This window comes from Carassius carassius, chromosome 21 (genome assembly GCF_963082965.1).
Source record: "Carassius carassius chromosome 21, fCarCar2.1, whole genome shotgun sequence".
NCBI classification, from domain to species: Eukaryota; Metazoa; Chordata; class Actinopteri; order Cypriniformes; family Cyprinidae; genus Carassius; species Carassius carassius.
The window spans coordinates 17,502,714-17,524,588 of NC_081775.1; the positions used below are offsets into that span (position 1 = coordinate 17,502,714).

The 21,875-nt window shown below is 36.3% G+C and overlaps 2 protein-coding genes across 2 annotated transcripts; both read right to left on the reverse strand.

The window, feature by feature from the left end:
- Nucleotides 1–5,535: 5,535 nt before the first annotated feature.
- Nucleotides 5,536–7,160, reverse strand: tcf15 (transcription factor 15). Its single transcript, XM_059502785.1, has 2 exons — nucleotides 6,660–7,160; nucleotides 5,536–5,880 (listed from the first exon to the last, which is right to left on the reverse strand). The coding sequence occupies exons 1-2, from the start codon at nucleotides 7,134–7,136 to the stop codon at nucleotides 5,815–5,817; spliced, it is 543 nt and encodes a 180-aa protein (XP_059358768.1). The 5' UTR covers nucleotides 7,137–7,160; the 3' UTR covers nucleotides 5,536–5,814.
- An 8,145-nt stretch (nucleotides 7,161–15,305) lies between these two features.
- srxn1 (sulfiredoxin 1 homolog (S. cerevisiae)) lies at nucleotides 15,306–15,985 on the reverse strand. The gene is made up of 2 exons (XM_059502786.1): nucleotides 15,613–15,985; nucleotides 15,306–15,515 (listed from the first exon to the last, which is right to left on the reverse strand). The coding sequence occupies exons 1-2, from the start codon at nucleotides 15,958–15,960 to the stop codon at nucleotides 15,306–15,308; spliced, it is 558 nt and encodes a 185-aa protein (XP_059358769.1). The 5' UTR covers nucleotides 15,961–15,985.
- Between the last annotated feature and the right edge of the window lie 5,890 nt (nucleotides 15,986–21,875).

The window sequence follows — 21,875 nt, forward strand, 5'->3', positions numbered from 1 at the left end:
CTAAAATATATTAGTACCATTAATGTTTACTACATTTGTTTGAAGGTTCCCTCAGAAATGTTTTGGTAGTCATGGAGATCTTAGCTTATGTTATTAATTTTAACTATCCAGTTATCAATGTGCATATGTGTCTGTGTGGGTGTGTGTTTTGTGCGCTCTGCAGCAGGTCCCTGAGGTTATTTGAAGCCACAGCTGTGTGTGTGTTTATCTGAAGGCCCATGTTTCTGTCAGTGAGCTTGTTCAGAGCTCTCTTTCTGCGTCTGATTGAGGATTTCCTCTAGATGATCGTTACCTCCACACACACACACACACACACACACACATAGAGGAACGCCCCAAAAGTTCCATCAATACACAGCAGACTCTCAAAGCCTTCACAGCTGGGAGATTTTCCCATGCGAAAACACAGTACAAAAATGCAGACACACACACCAGTGACGTAATAAACGTAATGACAATACCGTGTATATTTCAGTTCTGTTTGACAATAAATTCCTTTTTTATATAGATATCATGTGAATCGGGAAGATTTAGAAATACAAAATCATTTGGGATTTTTATTTTGATTGATTTTGGATTGCGTGACTATGATTTTGCATTAATAGATTTTGCTGATATTAGATTACATATGTTGAAAATCATAAAAACATAAAGTTTAAAGACATCATTCTGGCACTGATACGTGTGTGTGTGTGTGTGTGTGTGTGTGTGTGTGTGTGTGTGTGTGTGTGTGTGTGTTGTGCTATGTTTTGGCTGAGAGCTGCTTCCTCTGACCCAGTTTTGTTATGGTCCTTATTAAAAATACTTTGATGATGCTTGATGATTGTGATGATGATAATTATGATGGCCCGTCTCCCTCTGCACCCCTCCTGTTGTGTGGATGTCTTATTGTTTGATTGTTTTCTTTCGGAAGCATCGCTAGCACGATACCGAAACTGACCCTTCACCCTGAGTACGGTTAATGTCTGGGAGGGCCACATCTTCTGCTCGACGGCATTCCGCGCTGATAGCTGTGTAGCGTTTACATTGTCCAGCAATTCCCTACTCAGGGAATTCCGCTTCCAGACTCCTGAATACTGAACAAAAACAATAAGTGTATGTGTGTGTGTGTGTGTGTGTGTGTGTGTGTGTGTGTGTGTGTGTGTGTGTGTGTGAGTGAGACACTGAGAATGTGAGGCAGCAAGCATGTGTATTAATGATGCTTCCTCCTTCCTTCTCAAAGCTTCAGAGGTTGGTAAATGTTTGAGCTGAGTTTTTAATGTTACCTTATGAGAGAGGGAAAGAACAAGTTAAAGTCATTTTAATTATATTTACATAGAATAAATGTTAACTGAATTGCCTATATATATATATATATAGAGAGAGAGAGAGAGAGAGAGAGAGAGAGAGAGAGAGAGAGAGGTCAGTTATGTGGAGGGAATTCTTTTTTGTCTGTATCTATTAATTTATTCTAAAATAGATTTAATAAACGCAGTTTATATAAACATTTAATTGATTTAATTGATTTAATTATTATTATTATTCAAAAAAAGATAGGCAGTGAAGCAGTTGTGTTTTAAAATATTATTAATTTTTTAGAAACTAATGTCCACCAAATCAGTTTTTTTTTTTTTTCAAATAAAACATAGATTATTGGAGTATATTTTACTAAATTGCATGTTTCATTTAATGTGTTACTTGCCATTCCTTTGTAACTGTTTGTGAAATTTTATTGTCCTATATCCTATATTTTCAGTGAATAAGAAAACCTAAAAACAAATTTATTATGAAAAATAAGGCTAAAAAATTTTTTTTAAACATTTATTTTTACCTTTTTATTGATTAGCTAAAATATTATCCAAATTATGATTCAATCCCTTTTTTTACCTTGAAATATGTGTTTGAAATTGTCTAATAAAATGTATTAGTGTCTTTGTATTTTGTCTTTTGTCGATTGTATTGTATTCTTTTCCACATGGTACAGGGGTAGATTTTTAACATTTTTCTCTTTTATCATTTCAAATATCTTAAATATTATGCAAATAATCATGTTAAAAATATATTTCATACATACATTTTAACTTTACACCGTATGAAATTCTCTCATAGTATGGTTTTTCTAAAGCAACCGTCTTTTACCCTTGTTGCAGTTAGAAGGGTCCCAAAGTATAATTATCAATATTAATATAATTGCCGTGGAGGTCTGAGTTCTCTTTGCTGGCCGGATACAGTCCTGTCAGTGAATTATGGTGTCTGGGAATCATCCATCTGCTGGGCTGGTGGAGCTGAACAGAAGTGAGGTGTGTGTGTGTGTGTGTGTGTGTGTGTGTGTGTGTGTGTGTGTGTGTGTGTGTGTGTGTGTGTGTGTGTGTGTGTGTGTTTCTGGATTCGTGTAGACTCTGCCAAACTCAGAGGAGGGAGTTTCCTTCTGGGACATGTGTCACTAGGCAACCACTTAGTCATTAGTAAACGAGTGTCAAGGTTCGGGGTCTGAGAGGAAAGAGGTTGTTGGGTTTTGTTATGAAATGCTTCTAATAAGCCAAGTGAAAACCCCAAAGAGACCAAATCAAACCCGATTTATGAAGCTCCAAATATCATAGTTAATCCTATAGAAGCTGCTTTGAAATGATGAAATCACAGCAGTGAGAGTGAGATTCGATTGCAGTACAATCGGCTGGGAGACATCAGTCACACTTTAGACACTACGGATCGGCATCGTATGAAGGGAATTCAGACTCAACCAGCTGCCAAAACACTGAAGTACCATCACTGCACACTGCTGAACCAATTCATTATCACAAAACATATACAGTAATGTTCAAAAGTCTGAGTGCACTCGTGAAAATGTGTCTCTAATTTAATATAAATCTTTTCATTGTAAATTATTTTAGACGTTCATAATTTATTAATATGGGGTTAAATGTCACATTTTTAATTTCAGGTAATATTTTGTATAGACACAAGCCTCAAAGTCCAGGCTATTCAAGTTATAGAAGATTTATCCACTAGTATTGCTCAGGAGAAATAGTACATTTAATTAAACAGACATGTGACAACATGCCCCAATAGTCTATCATGTGCTTTTCAGTCAAACCTAACCAGTAAAACAACAGTGAAACAGAATCAATGAATGACTAAATAAATAAACTAAATGTAAATGTATATAGCCTACTGTATAATATAATAAATCTCAATATCAAATCCCAATCATTAAGAAATTAAATAAACATTAATTTCCCAGAACTTTGATTAGACCATATAAAAAATATTTTTATATAATATATAATCAGATAACTTTTTATGTATTATTATATTTTATAAAACATAGATATTTTTAATATATTAAATCTCAATCATTAATTCAACCATCATGATTTCTCATATAAATTTGTGCTGTGATTAGACTAAATAATTAATATTTTAGCATTATATTCAGATAACTTTTCATATTATTATATTGTATAATACATGTTGGGTTTTGCCCCACTGAAACTGGTGGATTATATTATTGACCGCTGCAGAACTCTGGTCAGGGAGTCGGAGTCATCAGATAGAGTTTAACTGTTTATTGCACAAGAGTGACCATATACACATAATAGTGTACTTGAGGTAGTCTCTGAAACAAATAATATAACAGAAATGAATATTCACAGTCTAAAATTATTCAACAACTTAAGAGATTGCAAACCCAAATATAAACATATCTGTAAAGTGCACTGATGCATGAAATATAAATCGAGAAATATATTAGTATGAGTCTGTAATAAACTGCATAATAAATTGACAAACACCAAAATGTGGATTATAGAAATTGGACTGTCTCAGTAATACAGGCAGTAATAAATGACAACCAGTGAAAGATATTATCCACGGAGAAATTCACTTCAAAGTAATAACTAGTAGGCTAAACATGAACAATACGAGCCGCGATGCTAGCGGGATAATCCGCTCGTTAAGCAGTATCAAATTACACTCAGACAGATCGCTAAACATCAACCACACCACAAACATGGTCTAAATTAGCGCAGTTGGGATACAGTATGACAATCTGTTATTCACAACATACAGAAAGGAGAACTTACTTTGTCATAAACTTTCTCTTGCACATAAACACTGCACATGAATGCGTGCACGCGATATGATCGCTCAACTGGAGTAGCTTAGTGAATAGCCAATTACGCTGAGTCCGTATGTGCTGAGAACGCTGCACTACGTTATTTGCTTACAAGGCAACTTAAAATATCACACACGCAACCAACTTAATATTTAAAGTGACAGAATTCACAACAATACATATATTAAATCTCAGTCATTAATTCAATAATCATAATCTCTCAGATATATCTGGGACTGACTCCTATAGCAGCCATAATTTTTCGAACAGATCCTAAATCCATTCTTGGTTGTTGAAGAGATTGTGGACTGTTTAACATGAGAAACATGCATTCCGCGTAACTCTGGTGGAATGAATGTCTCTTGTCTCCGGTCTGATCGCAGCATGAGACCAGACACAACATATTTGCTGTCCCCTGGGTTATTTAAGGTTATCCTTTCTCAACAGTTCACAGGGTTAGTCTTTTTTTATTAACTGCAGAAAAGTTCACAGAATATATTGGGATATTGGCAATTTTAAAAATCCATTTTTGACTGCGATTTTAAAACACCCACTCAGCTTGTATGTACAGTAACCTTTGACCTTCATCCAAGCATCCGAGAGCTTAAATGCTTTATCTTTACCCTGACCTTCGACCTTGCTTTCTCTTTATCAAACCCCCTCTTCCACTTTCTCTTGCTGTGTATCACCCCACCTTCCATGTCGACCCTGCTGGTGATTTATGCAGCTCACAGATGCACAGCTGCAGCAGGTCCCCATGCTGACCGGAGGGTAGTATTTACCGTGACTAATACATCCCAGATCTCAAAAACACATGCAGACAGAATGAGAGAGATATGTATAAAAGAATTACAAAATAATAATAATAATCAAAGGAAAACATTTAGATTCTGTCCTTCAAAGAAATTACAAACTAAACAATGAGGAAAGGACCACATTGAGAAATAGAGGAGTTCAATTATGTAAAGAGATAATCAATGAGTTTTTTTCTGAATTTAAATGAATGTTTATTTTAAGATGACTGATTGATTTGAAGCTCTGTCTAAATCCCATGAGCCCTGAACTCTTCTTTCAGCTCTTGGTTGTGTTTTCCTGGCAATGTTTGGATTTTAAATCCAGAAAAAGCATCAGCCAATAAAAATCACTATAAACGCTCTATAAATGTAATTGTTTGGTTTCAAGAACAAGTTGAAAATCAGTTTTAAAATTAAATAATATACAGTTTAAAAAAGTTGCAGTATAACCTTTATAACGATGTCCCACAAAGCACTGATTTTTATACTAAAAATTAATTAATGCTTAGGTCTGCTTCTGAGGATGTTTAGGAAAACTCATCATCATCATTCATTTTCTATGTTTTACCAAATGAAAACGTTTAGTTAACAGATTCATTGCAGATATATTTCATTTTAAAGAAAAGTCTTTTCAACACGAAACATCCAAAAAATATATATTTTATTTCACCATGGTGTTTTCACAATTTGGGTATAAAATGTATAAATTCTCTTTAACAAAAAAAGAAAACGAAAAAGAAAAAAAAAATATGCACTGCATTTAAAATGTTCATATCTTTATACAAATCACACAATGAAAAGGTACAGAAAACTCAAAATTAACTCTTGTTTGAATGGCGACTCTTCCGAAAATCTCCGTCGCGAGGAGTCTCGCTCAACTCTCGTGCTCCCTGAGTTGCGGCTTTATCTCACGCGCCGCTGCCGCTGCTACCGGCGTGTCACGCGCAATGACGTGATACCCCGCATACGGACACAGTCAGTCCCGTCCTTTATCTGCAGAAACACACACGGACAAAACAAAAGGTTATTCGTTTCATGTCATACAAATATATTATCTAGACCAGTGGTGCCCAACCCTGCTCCTGGCGATCGACTGTCCTGCAAAGTTTAGCTCCAGTCCTAATCAAACACACCCGAAGCAACTAATTAAGGTCTTCAGGCTCACTTAAAAATTAGAGGCAGGTGTGTTTGATTAGGGTTGGAGCCAAACTTTGCAGGACAGTCGATCACCAGGAGCAGGGTTGGGCACCCCTGATCTAGACTCTCTCTCTGTGATGGGCCTAGCCTATTCTCTTTTATCATATGATGTTTTTCTTTATAGGCCTTCTTAATATTGAGAAACAACTCAATTTAGGCCTCGATAAAGACATTTAATGTATGACAGTGAAAGAATAAACTATTGTGAGAAAATATAGATAGGATAGCCTATTTAACATTTTTATTAGCATCTAGGACAAACAAATGTGCCCAAATACATTATCAGTATATATGTAAAAGTTAAAAAATGCTGTCACTAAAGCATGAGGACTTCTATTAGGTTAGCTATTTTTGTTAAGTAGCCTAAATGTGTTTCCTTTCGTTTATTGTGCTTTATTCTCAAAATTGCTCCTTTTGCAATTGGTCCTTCACACTTTCTGAGGTGCGTGGATCTGCACATCCTGTCCATTTGCAATTCATAAATGTTTGCTGTTATAAAGATAAGTGTTTATTATTAGGCTCCTATTTCCGTAGACACAATCTATATCCAAATGCATTATTTGAAATGTTCTTACCCCTTTTCTCTGGCTGCTGAGGCAAAAAGTACATATGGTGCGCGGCTGCTTTCCTCCGCTGTCCCCCTGCGCGCTGTAAACCGCGCTCACGCACGGCTGCGCGTCCTCTCCTCCGTCCCCTATAAGGAGCACATTGGCCAGATGTGAGATGTAACTGGAGGCTAAGCGCAGAGTCTCAATCTTTGATAGCTTTCTGTCCACCGGCTCGGTGGGAATAAGAGTCCGTAACGCCGTGAAAGCAGTGTTGACGCTCTGCGTCCTGTCGCGTTCCCGCGCGTTGGCTGCGTTCCGTTGCTTTACTATCACCACACTGCTCACCGTGGACATCTGCCGCCGCTTCTCCGCACTGGGACAGCAGCCGTAGCTCTGCTCCGAACTGCCGTCGCTCTCGCTGCGGTTCTCCTCATCCTCGGACATCATGGCAACATCCGGGTACGCTAGATGAGTCGCCATGGGCCGTAGCATGGCAAATGCCATAACTAAAAATTCTCTGGCTTGCTGAAACCGAGAGAGAAGTATCCAAAGTATCCAAAATGAAACGATGGCTTGTTGTCAAGCACTAGCCACGCAAACACTGCATCGCCAAACCCTGATATGTGTTTCAGCAGTTGAACAATCTCATCACATGTTAAAGATCCTCTGGATGCGCGTCCTCCAAGTCATTCCAAGCGCGAGCAGTTAAGACAGGAGCAGCGCGCGCGGTCTTATAGCATCAGGGAGGAGCAGTCACTCATATGCAAATAACCAAAGCTATAGACTCACAGACAAGCTAAGTCATATTTGAGCACAAAATACCTATTTTTAATACTTGATAGTTTTGCTAACAAATTAAATACATTAAGGGATAAATAAAAACATTAAGAACAAACTGAAAAATAAAGATATGCATTCACATGAAAGTATAAAGGTATGTTTATTTGGGCAGGTAGGTCTGGCAGCATGGCTTTATGTATCATGCACTCTCAGAAAAAAAAAAACATATAAAAACTGTCATTTGGGTCGCATCTTTTTAAAGTTCCATATTCCTACTAGTAAAGTGTGCGTATTAGAACATAAAATGTACAAAGTTTACCTTTTTAAAAGCTACCGCCACAGTGACAACTGTTGTACCTATTTTCCGAGAGTGTGCAAATACATTTAGAGATGAGTTTTATTTCTATAGTACTATGGCACTGCCTTCTGTACCATCACCGTATCCTGGTACTGCCACAGCAAATGTAAGGCTAAGCGTGTTTTATAGTTGTATAAATGTATAATTTCTAATATGTATGTAATATTGATTATTTATAATATTATAAAGTCATATCCTATTAATTTAATTGAATTAGTTTATTATTCCTCGTGTTTTAATATGCTGTTGAAGAAATATGTTGCAGTTGTGTTTCATGTCGTTAGTCAGTGTTTCTTGTTGCAAGATTGTTTCCATTTGATCGCGGTTTTAACGTTTATAATTGGAAAAAACTTATTTTGATTTTGATTTTGGCATCTTTTGTCTCTAATAATTAAACCCACTAAAACTGAAAACTTCAGTTTAATTGCTGTCTTAGGCTACATGTTTAAAATATGAATTGCATTTGTTAAACTTTGAATTTAGTGACTTAATATTTATTATTATCATCATCATCATTATTATTATTATTATTATTATTATTATTGTTGTTGTTGTTGTGAAATGTGGAAACAAAGAAAGAGACTTTTAAAATAAAAGAGCTCGTGGAGTAATACGAGCCTTCACTGGGAAAAACAGAAGCTGCACCTGCAAGCAGCTCTCGGCCGGTGATTATCCTCTGAATTTATTGCTTTTATTGCGCGGCCATTTGATAGCGAGGCGTTTAAAACAGCAGCGGGCCTATTATGAACGCTCAACAAACACGCTGGCAAACGCACTGCAAAGATAAATATGTTTATTTACAGAAGCATGATCCTAGTAAATATTAGATAAACAAATAAAAATAATTCAAATTTTCAAATTCAAATATTCATTTGGTGAATCGAGGTTTTCAAGACGATCTGCAATTGAGCATATGTTTACTTTAAAATACAGAGCTGTCCTCGCAGAGTCACACTGGGCAGTAGCTACTGATTTTGTTAGCTGAGAGTTTTAGACCCGCTTCGGTTTGTTTTCATTCAGTGGCTCGGAGAGCACGAGGCCGCTATACAGAACAATAGGGGTCTCTCTTTCTCAAGCCTTTTCTTTTTCTCACCTTCTGTTTCTTCTTCATTTTTGACTTCTTTTCTTCTCTCATACACTCACACTGTAAGTATTTTTAATTTCGTTTTTAATAACCTATACAGACATTAAATTTGTTTGCTTTCATTCTTATTTCCTGTCATAAATAACCTTCCTGTCATAATTCATGACTGGCCTTGTCATATAAGAATAACATGTCTCACCTCTTCACAATCATGCTCTAAATAAAGTGTCTGTTTCGGTGCAAAGGAATGCAAGACCTTAAATCAACCATATGGGCTTATGTGACCAAACTCACTAACCTGTGACCTCTCTTCTTGACCTCAGCTTATGTGCTCAAGCAATGTGGTCATCCTCATTTGGTCCTATAATCGCTTAGTTGCAATATGCATAACTAAATGCTTTATTGGAAGAAAGACTTTAAATGGAAATGTATATTTCTGGGCATTTTGATGCATTTCAACTGAATCTTGGTCAGAAACTCTCCTTGTTTTGACATGTCACATTAACAACAGCTTAAAGCACAGGTCTCTTTAACACACAGGTTATATCATTTGCATGATAACATAATTCACATAATTGTGTTTGTTGATCTTGCAACTGTTTGGTTTGTAGCTGAGGGGCAGAGGTTCTGCTGGAGTAGGTTATAATCCATATAGTATAAGGTGAGCTTCTGCTGGGACAGAGCTCACGCAGAGATGGTTTGTTTATAGCCAGAAGCGGGTGTTGGGTAAATAAACATGAGGCAGATGTTAAGAATGATCTAAGAAAGAGAGAGTGAGACAGTAGTGGCAAATGGTTTCCAGACTCTTTTTCTTTGTCTAATTTATTTTCTCTGTGCTTCCACGGCCCGTAATATGTCACTTGGAGCAGCTTTTACAAACATGCCTGTGTCACTTAAACCCAGGACTTTCTGTCCCCTCAGCTGCACCAACAACCCCCTCCTAACATCTACGACACCTACGGCATTTTCAGAACACCTGCACACTGTTTTTACAAGCCTGGTGGGCAATAATCAATGAAGCTATGCTGATCCATACAACCCCTTATGTAAATGTTCAAAACAATCAGCAATTAAAGATGAATTAGTGTTAGTTCGTGATTATTTCTTCATATATTAGGTTAATTTATTTATTTATTTTAGAATTTTTAACTGCATTAATGTTAACAAATTTATTGTTTCACCATTTCTCTGCTGATTATGTATTTATCATGCAATGACAGACTCAATGTTCTCATATGAGTTGGATGGAGTGAGTCAGTGAGCTAAGACTGCAGCTGAATACACAGATTTACAGGGCCAATAACATCATGTCATAGAGAAATAGACTTGTTTAGGAGGAATGAGAGAGGGACTGTAGGCTCTGGGTTCACACATTTGACTGAGTAGAGCAGGTGTGTGTGTGTGTGTGTTTGTGTGTGTGTGTGTGTTATGGGAAGAGGGGGTAGAGTATGCTAGAAGAATTTTCCCTCTATAATGCAACAATCTGTGGTATTATGTTAAAGGAATATTTGTGATTCAAGTTAAGCTCAATCAGCAGCGTTTGTGGTATAATGGTGATTACCACAAAAATAATTTTGTTTTCTGTCATAAATATAAATAAATAAATACATACATACATAAAAGTAAATGTGGCAAATTTTTGTAGAATTTGAAAGCAGAAATTTGTAGCTTAGAATTTTATAGAAGTACATACATTAAAGAAATACTTTACCCAAAAATGAAAATTTGTTGAAAATGTACTCACCCTTAGGCTCCAGTTCATCAGTTAATGTCTTGTGAAATGAAAAACTATGTGTTTGTCGTAAACGAAACAATTATTAAGGCTTTTTATTTTTAAAACCACAAAAATTCTAGTCCATAATCCACAATAACATTTCCTCCAAAAGTCCATCCCCCGTTGTCTTCTCACATTAAAATACACTGACATATTTGTTTGTTTTGGGCTGTTTTTCATGAAAAATGTGCTTGATCCATGTATACTTCTCTCTTGATTCAGATGAGATTACTTTTTTTTTTTTTACTGGAGAGAATTATTATAGAGGACTCATCAGTAAACTGCTTTTCAATTCACAAGATGCTAATTGATGTGTTTAAGGTGTTACTTGTTGTGGATTATTGTGATGTTTTTATCAGTTGTTTGAACTGTCATGCTGATGGCACCCATTCACTGAAGAGGATTCATTGGTGAGCAAGTGATGTAATGCTAAATTTCTTCAAATCTGTCTTGATTAAGAAACAATCTTGGGTGAAAATAATAATTAATCTTGTAAAATGTGTTATAACATCTGTAAAATTTGACCTATGAAGCTGTTCTCATCACTTTACAGTGGTTTAATAGTTGCTTTGCAACAGAATTGTAGTATTGAATGTAACTTAACCCCCAAAATAGTAAAATTAAAATCATGTAGATGCATATTGTTTAGGCACTATGCTATTGTAACAGAGCATTTTGATATATATAGATTGGCACTATATACTTATTGTAAGTGCCTTACTTTATATATATTTAAAGACGAAATCGATCAAATGTATTTTTGTGGTAATCAGCAATATTCCACAAATGCTGTAAACTGAGCTCAAGCGTAATATTCCTTTAATACACTGCTGTCATAGAGAAATGCACATTTGGACTCATTCGAAGCCATAGATATTATTCATAGCATGCGTATTAAGGATGTAGAGGTTGTATAAGGGTGAATAGACATTAGAATGAGTTTATCACTGTATATAATGTGGTATTGTGGTGCCGTACATTAGCTGTATGACTATAGGGTCAGTGTCTAATAACTCATATTGCGGCCACATGTTATGGAGGTGTGTGTGAGAAAGAGAGCAGGCAAACGTGTTTTCAGGACAGCTAATTCTTCACAGCATTTGCAAGGCTAATGTACATCCATCCAGAGGGGATGAGAAGTCCATTATTCATTTGCATGTAACTCCACAAATATGCTGAAATGGTTTGGTAAATTTCCCTGTGTGAGTGTGCAAGTATATGTCATTATTTTGTCATCATGTAACCCCCCTGCACTGCAGCGTCAGCAGGGGATTCATACAGCGCACAGAGCCACAGTGTGAAATCAGACGCTATTCAGGGAAATGTTGACTGACCCCTGCAGGTAAGGGTCAATGGTAGGATCCTGCCAAAAGCTGTACAGGAAAAGGAAGTCTATTCATGTCCTATTGCTCCATAACTCTTGGACTCTCACATACAAAACAAGACCATAGAGAAGGAGCACTAACACACACACTTAACGTACACTTCAAAACAGAGGACACAAGTCTACGTCAATGATCTGGTGTCTGATGATATGGTATTCAAACACATAAACAAGTCTGTGAAATCTTTATTTTCTTTTTAACAGTAAAAATCTCTTTTAAAAAAAATCAAATTACAATTTCATACCTAAATTGTGATTCAATAATGGATGTTAAATGACTAAATTGGTATCATGAAATTCTGACTCTGAATCATCATGTTCTCACCAAGGCTAAGGTTAACAATTATTCTAGTTTCTAAATTGGTGTTATTGGACTTCATGTAAATAATTCATCCAAGCATGCATTTCATTTTTCACCTTGTAATTTTTCATCAGGATCTTATAACTCAATCTTGTGATGAAACAAAAGACTGCCCTACAATCAACAGCAAGTTAGATAAATATTATAAAAGTTGGTTTGTGAATGAATTCATCAGCAACGTATATAAATGGTAAGTTGTGCATAAATATAGTCATTTATACAAAATATCATTTATAATTTCAACAAGAGGAAGGAAGATCTCCATCGAGGTGAAATCCTGTGTCTTGTGTCCTCGTGATTCTCAGACAGACTGGGCTTGTCTAAGAGAGATGATTTTTCATGCCTGTCAGAAGCAGAGTGGTAGAATTACACCAGTACAATGACAGGTGCTTGTGAGGCTGAAATATTCATGAGAACTTCAAACAACATACTTGTGTGTTAATGTTGCCTCAAGTACCTGGATCCGTTTCTTCTCCCACCATCTGTCATTCTTTGTCCCTGTCCTCCTAGTTAGGAAGAAAAACTTTTGGGATGTAGGAGACAATCTTACAGCTTCCTTTAATTCCCCAAAAAGCAGCAGGTGCAGCCCACACTTCCCAAATTGGTTGTGTGCCTGTCTCTTTCTTTGTGTCTCCTTAATCAAGGGTTTTGCGTGTCAGGAGACTTCTAAAGATAATTTTTTTCCAGACCGTAAGGAAGCCACAGGAAGTCTTCTCACACGCGACCATTCTTTTGCCAAAAATTTACAGTTGGGCAGGTTTGTTCCGCCGAGGCCCTGGGCCCCCTCTTTACTTCCTGAGGAGCCCCAAAGGGAGGCCAAGATCAGGGCCAGCACCCCAGGGACTCGTATATCACCAATGGAGAAACTCTGTTATCATCCAGCAGAGATCTACAAGGTAGTAATCGCCAATCACAGGCCTGTACCTTTCTCCATGATCAAAGGACGCGGCTGTAAAGACATGATTCCTGCAATCAGCAGCTGCTGGTGTCCAGCTTAACTCTATTGCTATAAAGAACACATCTCTTAAAGGGACAGTCCACCGAAAAATTTAATCTTGTGTCATTCCAAACCTGTATGACTTTCTTTCTTTTGTGGTGTAGAAAATATATCTTGAAGAACTTTTTAACTCTTACATACAACACAAAACAACAAGCTTTTGTAAAAAAAACAATTATTTTGTAATAATAATAATTATAATTCTGAGAGTGCATGGGTCACTTAAAAATTTTGGAGCTGCTGACCATTGCAAAGGATTTTATTTATCTAATCAAGTCATACCATACAAAATGTTGCAAAGTTTACAGATCCAAGAGATTTGTCATAATTTGTATTGTTTTATTATTGACTGAGCCACCTGTGAATCAGGGTTTTCAAAAGTGTCTGTCATCGTTGTTGTAAAGTCTGAGAGGCCTTTTGCAATGGATATTAGGCCAAGGTCAAAAGTCAAAGGGAAGTGAAATGCCGTCACAAGGAAGAAATCCGAGGTGCTTGCCCTCTGATCTCCTCTAGACAACAGCTGAGAACAGAAATTACTGTGAGAGCAGTTTTCATGTCAGATAATTCAGTGGTTCCACTATATTTCCTCTACATCAGTCTGACTGTCAGCCTCAATCCATCTATATATAGAATATGGCTGTATTCATTCTTTTCCTTCACTTCAGCCTGCAGATGAGAAAAACGCTGGCCAGTTCTCATGACACATGACCCCCAACATGTCCTGCCATTATGGATGAGCTTCAGAAAATGTCATACAATTCTCATGTCCCTCCACTGGCACAATAAAATATTAATTCATAAAAAATGCTGTGAATTTAGCATATCTACAAATACACAAAGCACATTGTAATTTTTTTAATATTCATAGCAGATCTGGACACAATACAGGAGTAAACTCTTTATGAATTTGGCTGTGTCAGTCCACCCGAGAGACGCGATCTCAATGCTGTGGTTAAGAGCACAGAGCATAACCAAGTCCAGTGGTCATCAGACCAGCACACGCCTGTGGTCATCGTATTTTCTGTCCTCATCTATTTTTACCATTACACCATTTTTTTTTAACAAAGCAAATGTATTTATAAAATAGAACAATATAAATCCTTTTAACTTTTTTTTATCTAGCAAAATCACAGAATATTTTAAGCATTTCAGGTTGGCATACTAATAGCACTGGACAAAATCTCATACTCTACTCAAAACTTTTTCACACTGAACAGGAGTAAAAAAAAAAAAAAAAAAAGAAAAAGTAAAATTACTATAAATCTTAAAATAATAGCAGTAAATAATAATATTAATAAAACACTTATTACCAAGGACTAAATATTCTATTTTATTGTATTGACTACTTCATATTTGCCAATAACAGAGCAAATGTGTTGTTAAATTAATTAAATATCTACTTATAATCTCTAAAAAGTAATATTTTAGATCAGACTGGAGGGTTTCACCGAAGTCCGGGAAGCCCTGCTTTAATCAATCAGTGTTGTAATGCTGCCATCTAGTGGTCAGACTAAGAATTGCCAGATGAAGAGAGATCTGTTTAGTCATCGTGACTTGAAACATACAGCGACCAAGCAAAACAAATTATGTTGATCAAAAGGAATACAAATATGTCAGGTTACAGTTGCAACAAAGCTTTGATTCAGAATAATTTTAAACCTTTACAGATACAACCAGAGAAGAGGAACAGACAAGAAAATTATTAAGAAACTTGTGTGAATATTTTCTAAACCAGGAACATCGAAGTGCCTTTTCAAAATATAAAGTACATTCTTTATCAGTGTCATAAGAAACAGCCATACGGAATAAATGTGCCTAACATCATCTAGATGGCAGCGCGGGTTTACCGCCTCGGTGCGTCTCTTATAATGTGTGTTGGATCCACTGATCTAAAATATAGAACATATATAGAACATATATAGATCAGTGGTTGGATCACAGTAGTTTTGGCGTAGATGCTCCCAGGTAGGTGCGTAAGTCTGATATATTAGATTTGATGATCTTGGCTGGTATGGATTTCATTTTTAACCTATGATAGGCAGCAAATCGATGACATCCTCCAAAAGAATAATAATAATTGCCTCCCTTTTCTCCTGTGATCCAAAGCACGTCTATGGGAGGCACAACTGAAATACATGCGTCCTCCTGGAAAAACAACAAAAAATAGAGCTCAGATATAATACCAAACTGAATAAGTACATTTAAACGTCAAATGTAGTCAGCAGTCTGAATGAACTGTTACCTGTATGCTGGTCATGAGGCTTTGGACTTTCTGTTCGTCTAGAACAGGCGGGATGGGTCGTATAATCACATCCATTGGGATGTTATGAACGTCCTGGATGTTGTTTGAATGGATGGAGCGGTTTTCTCTGGTTAAACTGCCCATGTTTCGCGTGAAAACCCAGAGTGGATTCACTTTTGTGGTGCCGACGTGCCTTGTGAAAACACTCAGAGTTTGAAACATAACTAGTAAGTTAGTAGTTTCACAAGACACAGCAGGGAAGTACGTGTCTGCGCATGCGCGAGTAATCCTCCTCTTCTTCTTCTTGGCTTTTAACGGCGGCTGGCAAACCAGCGTAATAAGGTGCATTACCTTCTGCCCCGGAGTGTGCAACAGAGAGTTACATTCTACTTATTAATCCAGTCCTTTTAATGAAATTAAAGAAATCTTTGCAATTTATTTCAGATTTAAAATGTACCACCTGAACTCCATTCTTCTTTATTTCAACTAACATATAACTTCTTTCTTCCTCATATTTCTTACATTCGAGAATTGTATGGGTTACTGTTTCTTCTACTTGGCACTGTTCACATACAGGTGCTGGTCGTATAATTAGATTGTCATCAGAAAGTTGATTTTTTTCACTGATGCCATTAAAAAAAGTGGAACTTGTATATTATATTCATTTATTACACACAGACTGATATATTTCAAATGTTTATTTATTTTAATTATGATGATTATAACTGACAATTGAGGAAAATACCAAATTCAGTATCTCAAAAAAATTTAAATATTACCAATATAAAGAAAGGATTTTTAGAAATCTTGGCCAACTGAAAAGCATGAACATGAAAAGTACGAGCATCTACTGCACTCAATACTTAGTTCTATACTACTGCTCAGGTTTTATGAGAGCCCAGCTTGCTCTGATAGTGGCCTTCAGCTCTTCTGCATTGTTGGGTCTGGCATATCGCATCTTCCTCTTCACAAGAGATAGATTAGATTTTCTATGGGGTTAAGGTCAGACGAGTTTGCTGGCCAATTAAGAACAGGGATGGTCCTTAAGCCAGGTACTGGAAGCTTTGTGTGCAGGTGCCAAGTCCTGAGTCCTGCATCTCCATAAAGTTGGTCAGCAGCAGGAAGCATGAAGTGCTTTAAAACGTCCTGGTATACGGCTGCGTTGACCTTGGACCTCTGAAAACACAGTGGACCAACACCAGCAGAAGACATGGCACCCAAAACCATCACTGACTGTGGAGACTTTACACTGGATCTCAAGCAACGTGGATTGTGTGCCTCTCCTCTCTTCCTACAGACTCTGGGACCTTGCTTTCCAAATGGAAATGCAAAATGTACTTTCATCAGAGAACATAACTTTGGATCACTCAGAAACAGTCGAGTCCTTTTTGTCTTCTGACGCTGGCTGTTGTTCAAGAGTGGCTTGACACAAGGAATGCGACAGCTGAAACCCATATCTTGCATATGTCTGCTCATAGTGGTTCTTGAAGCACTGACTCCAGCTGCAGTCCACTCTTTGTGAATCTCCCCCACATTTTTTAATGGGTTTTGTTTCACAATCCTCTCCAGGGTTCGCTTATCCCTATTGCTTGTACACTTTTTTTCTACCACATCTTTTCCTTTCCTTCGCCTCTCTATTAATGTTATTATTAACAGAGCCTTCAATATTGAACCTTTTCACAATATTCTAATTTTCTGAGATACTGAATTTGGGATTTTCCTTATTTGTCAGTTATAATCATCAAAATGAAAAGAAATAAACATTTGAAATATATCAGTCTGTGTGTAATGAATATAATATAATATAATATAATATAATATAATATAATATAATATAATATAATATAATATAATATAATATAATATAATATAATATAATATAATATAATATAATATAATATAATAAAGTTTCACTTTTTGAATGGAATTAGTGAAACAAATCAACTTTTTGATGATATTCTAATTATATGACCAGCACCTGTATTCCATTTGGATGCTTTCCTGATATTTTGAGTGTTTTATTAGGATTGGAATGTCCCAACAACATCTTTGTTTCCCTTTACACCTATACGTGTGATGGAGCCCAAATAAAACAGATTAAAATATAAATCTGAAACAATCTTGTATATATCTGTAAAATACTAAAAATGATATATTGATGACTGGATTTAAAAGACCTCATACTCTTTAAATCTGAGAGTGTATCAGAACAAATTAAGACCTTCCCAGGTTTATGATCCACTGCAAGGACAAGAGTATTTCTATCATTTCAACAGTATATACTGCCTCATGACTGAATGTTTGCTTTATACTACTCATTGCCCAGTCAGGAACTAAAAAAAGCAGCTCCAGCTGTCTCACGCTCTTAAACTTTTGAGCCATCTGTAAATATTTGTAAATATTTTGAGGATATTGTGTTCTGTACAGAGAATGCTATGTCTGCTTCTCTTTCTGCTTTTTTTAATTTCCAGCAAATATAAATCTATATGGGGAGTTCCATGGCTCTATTTCAGGAATCACCACTGTTGGGCTCATCTTAAACCCATGAACTTCTTCATTCAATTCAACACTCCATCCAAAACTTTTCCTACACAACTTATTTTAACAGGTAAAATAAATGTTAGCTAATAAGCTCTCTGTCCTCAAACACAGACACAAACACCTCTTTTGCTCTTTAGACAGGGACTTTTTTTTAGTTATAACAAAATGTAAATTGCTGTAAGTTACATAAACTGCGTAACTTAATGCATATTGAATATAACTGTACCGTATATATGAGAGCCATCACATTGATTCTAATACTAACGTCACATTGGTGGCTCACTCATAAAGGCAGTGACTTGTCGCCACCTGCTGACGTAACGATGTAATTAACACATTGTTTGTTGAAGATGTTTTTTTATTTTATTTTTTATTTTTTATTAATAGCGCAATGTAATACTAACACGGCTGTGATTAACGTAACCTCAGCAGTCTTGCTAGTGTAGATAACGTAACAGGTAAAATAAATGTTAGCGAATTAGCTCTCTGTCCTCAAACACAGACTCAAACACCTCTTTTCCTCTTTAGACGGATTTATTTTTAGTTATGACAAAATGTCTATTGCTGTAAGTTATAAACTGCGTAACGTCAATGCATATTGAGTATAACTGGATATTCGTATTTGGTACATGAGAGGATATTTCTCTCCTTTTTAGCTACATGTAAAGATATCTTAAGTAAATATGAGATACTTTACAAAAAATGTCACCTAGTGTCTGATGTCTGAATCCTTGTTGTACTATTTCTGGCCAAAGAAGTCTTCCCAGAAATTTCCCAGAATCAATCATTTGTCTAAAAGCTGGCCTGACAACATAACCGTTTCCACGAGCCAAGAAAATCTACAACAAATTTATCGCTGAATTACACTGGACATTTGGCACGATGAGGAATGAGATCTGTCTACAGTAGGTGAGATTTTCTTTTTTTCTTCTTATTCTTTTTGGGAGCTCAACTCACTCTGTCTCTCACCATGGATCATTAATGGAAAAGAAAATGAACATTTGGATCTCTAAATGCTGTGAACTGATTCTTTTGACAGGAGCAGAAGGGACGTTTGGACCTACTGCCAGCAGACTGTAACAGACAGATGGGTTTTCACACAAATAACAGAAAACATCAAGAGCAGTCAGGCTGGCACACACTGAAGAAGAATCAGCAAAGGGGAGAAAGTCTGGATAATGAGGCACTGCTAGCAGGAGATGATAATTCACTTTGTTCTGTGAGAAGACAAACTGTCCACTCCGTTTAGAGTTCAACTCCGTAGTTGCAAAGCCATATGGTGGGTTCACTAAAAATTTAGTCAATTGTTCATCTTAATTGAACTGTGAGCACCATCAGATTTTGTATAGTGGTTTAAAGGAAATGACAATTAAATTATAAAAAGACTTAAAATTACACCGAAATAGAAATAGCAACATTATTGAAAAAAAAGAGTCAGATTTGAATGTGGGCTTTCAGAGTTTAAGTGGACTAAATAATCAAGTTATGACATTTTATGACTACAAATTTTGAGATCAGTAAATGGAACATCGATTAATGAATTGATCACAATAGGATCAATAATAGGCCTTTGGAAAATAGATTACTATCATGCCAACTTTACCTAATTTTTCAAGTCTTGTTATCGCAAATAAAACTCATTGGCTGTATTTGTTTATCAGTCACTAATATTGTTGCTCCCGATTGTAGGATATTTGGTATACAAACTGTGATCTGATTGCAGTGAAACATAATAACCAGCAGATGGCAGGCAAACATCAGAATCCTTTTGATATCGAGGCATCAGAACTGCATATCAATGAAGTTTTGCAAGCAAAGGACAATACCAAGTAAGCACTGACATCCAAATATGCAGCACAAATGTCATTATCAGTCCTCAACTAAAAATATGTGGTGATATCATGGTACAGTGATGGCGTCAGATGGTGTGGTATTATCAGAGGCATAGTAGTAGCCTACACGCACAGAAAATGATGCAGCATATGTGATGCAACTGTCAAAAAAGATAACAAATGGGAACACAACTAATATATATATGCTATAGTTTCTGTTCTCCACTATATGATGACTTCTGCTTTTGAGACCCCCAGAAATGTGAAAATGGTACAAAAAAGATTATTTTTGGCAACAGACTGGTGTAGTTACAGTACCTCACCACCAGCCAAACTCCTTGATGGAGCACTTTACTAATATTGAGAAGCTTCTAAAATGTAAAGTGTTGGGAGGTGTCTGGGAGCAGGATTGAGAACCACTGAGCAGTATCACTGTGTTGGTCAATATCCAATATTTGCATATACTAGTGACACCACATGGATTTCATCATGTGAAGGCACTCAACAACTGGAATTCTCTTTTTACATCGTTCTCGTTTCTTGGATTAGGATCAGTGATAGCAAATAAAACCTCAGCGTCATGTGGCAGTAAAGGGTAAAGCTCAGTAGGACAGCGTTTTATCAGGGCTCTTCACTGAGAGTTGAGTGCTTTAGGGTTGCATGTTCAATATTGCAGATGATGGTGTTTAATAATTTATTTTTATGAAATCTAATGGCAGCATCACCACAATAAGACTTCAGCACTAACCTCTTTATTCAGAGTGATACTCACTACTAAACCTGGACCCATGTTTTATTCCTTCATAAGGAAAATATGTGCATACAGGTCTCTAGCTATGTTTGTTTAATATAGTAAAATGTATGAGACGTAATGAAATAATTACATAACATTACAATTTAAATATCAATTTAAATCTACTAAATGAAATCACTCACAAAAAATAGAGTCTAGTACCCACAAAAAAACTAAATAATTTTACTTGTAAGTTTATACTATTAATGGGACTTCTTAAGGCAGAAAGGAAGGGTCTAATCTAATATAAGGGTCACTCGAAATGAATTAAATTTTTATAAAATCTGTTTTATAAAAAAAAACAAAAAACAATATGGCTTTTGTATGCTGATAAAATGTCAACTATACAAAAGAAACACAGTTATAAAAATTATACAACCGTAATCAGTACTGGTTTAAGCAGCGGCTACAATTTATGAGTTGATATTAAGGTAAATGTTTACTAAATGTGATCATGGATGGATCATTTTGTACTAACTAAGTGTAACAGTTTGTAACCAAAATAATCCTAATCAATGTTTATGGAATTTATGTCTCTGCCTGTACATGAAAGTAGTAAACCCAGAGCCGAACATATCCTATATTGAAATTTTTAGAAGCACCAGTTAATAAATATAGCAATGTCATCCATTAAATCAGTTGGTCAGGCAGAAACCAAAGCCGTACTAAAACGCTGTAGGACAGTAAAGGACATCATGGTCAACTCATGTTTCCGGTTTCTTGGACATCAGTCCTCCTCTGTCCTGATGACAGTCTCTCTCCCTCAGCATCAGTAATCACTCTCATTCAACTCTTGAGTGCTGCATCTTGGTAAGGCCAGAGTGTAACATAAAATCAATGTTTCATTAACATTTAATGACTTGGACTGCCTTAACAGCACCAGGACCGATGCATGTGCACCAGGTTTAACAGTGACTTTAGCTGCTGACTTGATTACAGTTTGAATGTTCTTCCGATGATAGTTGCAGCACTGACGCTTGTAGAAAAAGCTGATCCCAGATCAGTAGCGCTATTGCTGAGATGTGTTGGCATTGTCAGGGAGGAACACAGGGCGAAATCGCTTATTCATTCTGATTTGTGACTCTGTAGTCTTGTGT

What these genes read in the sequence shown, in the direction of transcription:
- tcf15 (XM_059502785.1), bottom strand. Translation starts at nt 7,136, where the DNA reads ATGGCATTTGCCATGCTACGGCCCATGGCGACTCATCTAGCGTACCCG. An exon ending in TCAGCAGCCAGAGAAAAGGG is followed by an intron (nt 5,881 to 6,659) that starts GTAAGAACATTT and finishes GTGTTTCTGCAG; the next exon opens with ATAAAGGACGGGACTGACTG.
- srxn1 (XM_059502786.1), bottom strand. Translation starts at nt 15,960, where the DNA reads ATGCACCTTATTACGCTGGTTTGCCAGCCGCCGTTAAAAGCCAAGAAG. An exon ending in GCCTCATGACCAGCATACAG is followed by an intron (nt 15,516 to 15,612) that starts GTAACAGTTCAT and finishes TTGTTTTTCCAG; the next exon opens with GAGGACGCATGTATTTCAGT.